General features: G+C 37.8%; 1 protein-coding gene across 1 annotated transcript; it reads left to right on the plus strand.

Annotated features, from left to right (window-relative positions):
- The first annotated feature begins 507 nt into the window (after positions 1-507).
- On the plus strand, positions 508-3,819 carry LOC311300569 (chymotrypsinogen A-like). The gene is made up of 8 exons (XM_084424914.1): positions 508-585; positions 1,271-1,291; positions 1,392-1,560; positions 1,674-1,942; positions 2,034-2,179; positions 2,486-2,699; positions 2,781-2,894; positions 3,355-3,819. Exons 1-8 carry the CDS (start codon positions 537-539, stop codon positions 3,357-3,359), a joined length of 987 nt encoding a protein of 328 aa, XP_084281040.1. The 5' UTR covers positions 508-536; the 3' UTR covers positions 3,360-3,819.
- The last annotated feature ends 704 nt before the right edge of the window (positions 3,820-4,523 follow it).

Here is a 4,523-nt window from a genome sequence, read left to right on the forward strand (position 1 = left end):
GCTAATTATTTTTCATTTGTTTTTCTGTTTTATCTTGGGATGCCCATCCTGATCAAGGTAACTAGAGAGTATGTGAGCTTCAGTTTGGAGACTTATGAAGACTTCAGATACCCCAACACATGTAAGAGACGGTGCCAACTCCTAAAAGGACTTCAGATGATGCAAACTCTGAATCAACATGCACCAATGCTAAATTTCTATATATTGTAGTAGGCTATAATCACTTGTAATAATCACTCTAATTTTTTTGCCTAAAATGATGTTAGCTAACTGCGTGATTTGTATACATTTCTGAAATATATTATTTGGACACAGACTTGGAAACAATATGAATTGCGAAAAGCGCTATTCAAATAAATGTGAATTGAATTGAAGAGAATGACAAAAGATTAAGGAGGAGCATTAATAAAAAGGAAGTTGGCAGGTGAGTGAGTTATGAAAGGAGTAATTTGAGAAGCACAACTATATAAAAGGGACTGCAAGAGTCGCTTGGTACCACATTACCACCAGCCTCCATTCTGCTAAGAAACGTGAAGATGTGGAGATCAACGTGTGTGACTTTGACCCTGCTCATGTGTGTAAAAGGTAAGGTCTCATGATATATCTATAACAAAGACATAATACTAAACTATAAAAACTAAGAAAAACTATATATTTAAGTATATATAAAGTAAATACATATTTGTTTTCTTTGTGGTACAGCACATAAGAGCAGTTTAAGGGCTATGAAAATACTCATTAAACTTACAGTTCAGTAAGTGAACCAGGTTGATTCATTTGGCTGATTCATTTGACCGGTAACTCATGGATTAGTGAGTTATTTTAAAGCTGCAGTTTGTAACTTTTGACGCTCTAGCGGTTAATAAACAGAACTGCATGCGTCTTGGGGAAGAACATTGTCACCATTCTTTCATAAGATACTAAGCAAAGTTTGGGATTTCTGAACTGCAAAGAACATGAGAGATAATATTTAAATTCTCTCTCTGGGCCATATTCTGTTAATAATGCAAGAACAGAAGAAGCCTATAAATGTTTTACATTGTGAGTCACACCTGAAATGTACCAGGACATGGGGCAACTATTCAACACTTGTTGAATAGTTGGGGAAAAGAAGACTGTTAATTGTGCTTATTCTGTGTAATTAAACCTGTTTGCCCAGAGATGTTTTCCGCATGTTCAGTCTCACAACAAGTTTAATCTACTATTATTAGAGCAAGTATCTCTGGGAAACATTGAATTCAATTTTTCAAATTTCTTTCTGCCCTTGCAGGTTCACTTTCTCAGCTGAATGGTAAGAGCTTTTCTCTTTCTTCAGATGTCGACATCAAGTCAAATAATTAATGTAGATATGCTAATGTGAACAATCACTCTCCTCTCTTTCTCTCTCATAGTTTGTGGACAAGCCCCTCTAAACACCCGTATTGTGGGTGGTGTGAACGCTCCCGATGGGTCGTGGCCGTGGCAGGTCAGTCTGCACAGCTCTACCTTTGGAGGTCATTTTTGCGGAGGCTCTCTCATCAACAATGAATGGGTGCTGACGGCAGCTCACTGTTTACCTGGGTAAGATTCACCCAAACACGCATATTATGCAGTTATTTCGTTTTAATTGGTAAAATGTACTTGGTATATTGTTATGCTCTTTTCTCACTTTCATGTTCTCTGACTGTATTCAGTGTCAGCACGTCCAGTCTGCGTGTGTACTTGGGAAGGAGGACACAGCAGGGATCCAATGCCAATGAAGTCATGAGAACTGTGAGAACGAAAATCGTTCACAGCTCTTACAACAGCAACACACATGACAATGACATCGCTCTGCTGCGCCTTTCCTCCACTGTTACCTTCAATAACTACATTAAACCTGTTTGTCTGGCAGCCCAGAACAGCGTCTTCAGTGCCGGCACCAGCAGCTGGATCACAGGATGGGGAGATGTTCAGTCTGGAGGTAGAAAACACACACAAACTCATAAATTCACATTTGCATCAACTTATAACATCATTTATTTATAATTATGTGTGTGTTTGTGTACGTTCAGTGAGCCTACCTGCTCCTGGGACTCTGCAGGAAACTATGGTTCCAGTCGTGGACAACACTCGATGTAATACTCTGCTGGGTTCTGGATCTGTTACCAACAACATGATCTGTGCTGGTTTAACGCAGGGAGGCAAAGACACCTGCCAGGTACAACAAACCCCAACCAGATTATTACTACAAATAATCTAAGCTTGTACAGCTACCGTGAACATTCAAGATAGCATTTTAAAACCTACTGTATATTTCTGGATTTCACATTGCTCATTTAGTGTAAATGCTTGATGTTGAATAGCTCCAGTAGTGTAAATATACATGAAACACAAGGGCTGTAGTGCTCCTGTGGGGCACAGGTTGGAGTACGGACACGGACTGCTATTTTCCTGTTGCATGTAACTGTCCCATCTTGATAAAATAGTCCATCTCCTTTGTCTTTCTTTTTGTCCTTCTCTTTAGGGTGACTCTGGTGGTCCAATGGTGAGTCAGCAGTGTACAGTGTGGGTTCTGGCTGGTATCACCAGCTGGGGACATGGCTGTGCCGATCCCAACTCTCCTGGGGTTTACGCCCGCGTGTCTCGATATCAGTCTTGGATCACGAACAACATCGGTCAGAACCTGCCGGGATTTGTCACCTTCAACCCCCCAAACTCATGCTCCTCTGCCAGCCTAAGTAAAACTCTCTCTCAGACACCTAAACACATATATCCACTCAAAGCATACTTGTTTGATTAATGCTTGTTTGTATACGCAGCCTCAACCTCCTGTAGGGGAAGATGCAACGAGAAGTATAACTCTTCAAATCGCTGCAACTGCAATACTAACTGCACAACAAAATGCTGCAGTGATTATAGACAGCGTTGTGCCGGTAAGCCCAAACACATTCATTTCCATAATACACAAAGAAACACAAACATAATTCACTAAAGAGTTGTTGTCTTAAAAGCAAAATATCAAACCACATGGCATCTGCAAACTAATGGTGCTAGTCACTTTCCCAGATCACTTTACTTTTTTGCAATTACTTTTAATTGACTGGTCTTGAGGTGATTGTTAATGGACATATGAAGTCAGTGTTTTTGTCTTCATTTTGAACAGTATATCTATTGTTTTGTATTATATTCATTTAAAACCTAACAAAAGTATTTTTTGTGAAATGTCTTGGTTTACAAGACAATTTTTTGATATATAATGTGGATATATAGATCCATATATGTTTTATTACTGTACACCATAAAATGCTTTAAACAAACTTTGCATGTCCAAAAAGTGAAGACCAAAAGTAATCTTTCTTGCTCCAACTCACTTTTGTTTTTGTGTCTCTGCAGTGTGAAGTATGTCATAACTCCCCGGATTATTCAAAAACAGGCTAATAAGCAAAAGATCTTTATCTGCCTGTTCTGCCAGAGATTTTACTTCAGCGCTGCTTTGGAAACGTTGCACAGTGCAAACAGTCTGTCAAAGATCTGCTGCACTGACTTCTCTCAGGGGTGTAAATGTATATTGTTTATGTTCAACATAAGTTTAACAACAGCACTTACCTCACTCCAGTCTATTTTTACCTCTCTCTTTTGTTTTTCTCTTTCCAGTTGCAGCATGTAACCAGCTGGATTAATTGTAGACACTTTAAACTTTTTTTCTTCATTTAACATATACACATTTCTTATATAAAAATGTAATATCTGATAATGACTTGGAATTTAAATTGATTGTGATTGCAATACATTTCTGCTGACAAATAAGTGGGTATTACTTTGAGTTTAAATTCATATTTATTTCACTGAATTATTTAACGTATGTAATTATATTAAGCAATGTATAATGATATGTCATTGCTTTATCAGAATCAATAAATACTTCAAAACACAGTTTTAATTATGTTTTATTAACAAAGTTCGGGAGGAACATCCATCCGCCACCTCACTATTGGCTGCTTCCTATCCCAGCCAGGGATGGGGGGGGGGGGGGGGGGGGGGGGGGGTAGCTACTCTGTGTTCAGACCAAATTTTTGGCTCTGAGCCCTCCCCAGGACAGCAATCCAGCATGCCTGAGAAACTCTTCACTGTAAAAAAAATCCCGTTGTTTTTACGGAAAAATAACTGGCAGCTGTGGTTACCAGAACAATACTGTAAAAAACACATCAAACCATAAACATACTTACGGAGTTACATGTAAATTTAACATTTTAAACATGTATATTTAACATTGGATTTAAGTAATATGATATAATGTTAATTTACCGACCTATTGAAGTATTAATCTCTATTTTGTACCATAGTATTACACTGACAAACCAACAATCTCAGCAGTAATGAGAGTTACATTATTACTCAATGCTCATTACATGTAGGCTAGTTCTTCCACAACAAAGTTAAATTTAAAATATATAGAAGGTGCACAGTGTCATTCACACAAACATTAAACACCATCATGGTAACACACATAAAATTTTAAAAATACAATAAACATTAATTTAACAACATTAAATGTAATATAA

The sequence above is a fragment of the Rutilus rutilus genome, assembly GCF_951802725.1.
Source record: "Rutilus rutilus genome assembly, chromosome: 12".
Classification (NCBI taxonomy): domain Eukaryota; kingdom Metazoa; phylum Chordata; class Actinopteri; order Cypriniformes; family Leuciscidae; genus Rutilus; species Rutilus rutilus.

Bases quoted from the DNA above. Each gene is read 5' to 3' on its own strand.
- LOC311300569 (XM_084424914.1), top strand. From the start codon at position 537: ATGTGGAGATCAACGTGTGTGACTTTGACCCTGCTCATGTGTGTAAAA. The intron at 1,561-1,673 runs GTAAGATTCACC...GACTGTATTCAG, and splicing joins GCAGCTCACTGTTTACCTGG to TGTCAGCACGTCCAGTCTGC. The intron at 1,943-2,033 runs GTAGAAAACACA...GTGTACGTTCAG, and splicing joins GGGAGATGTTCAGTCTGGAG to TGAGCCTACCTGCTCCTGGG.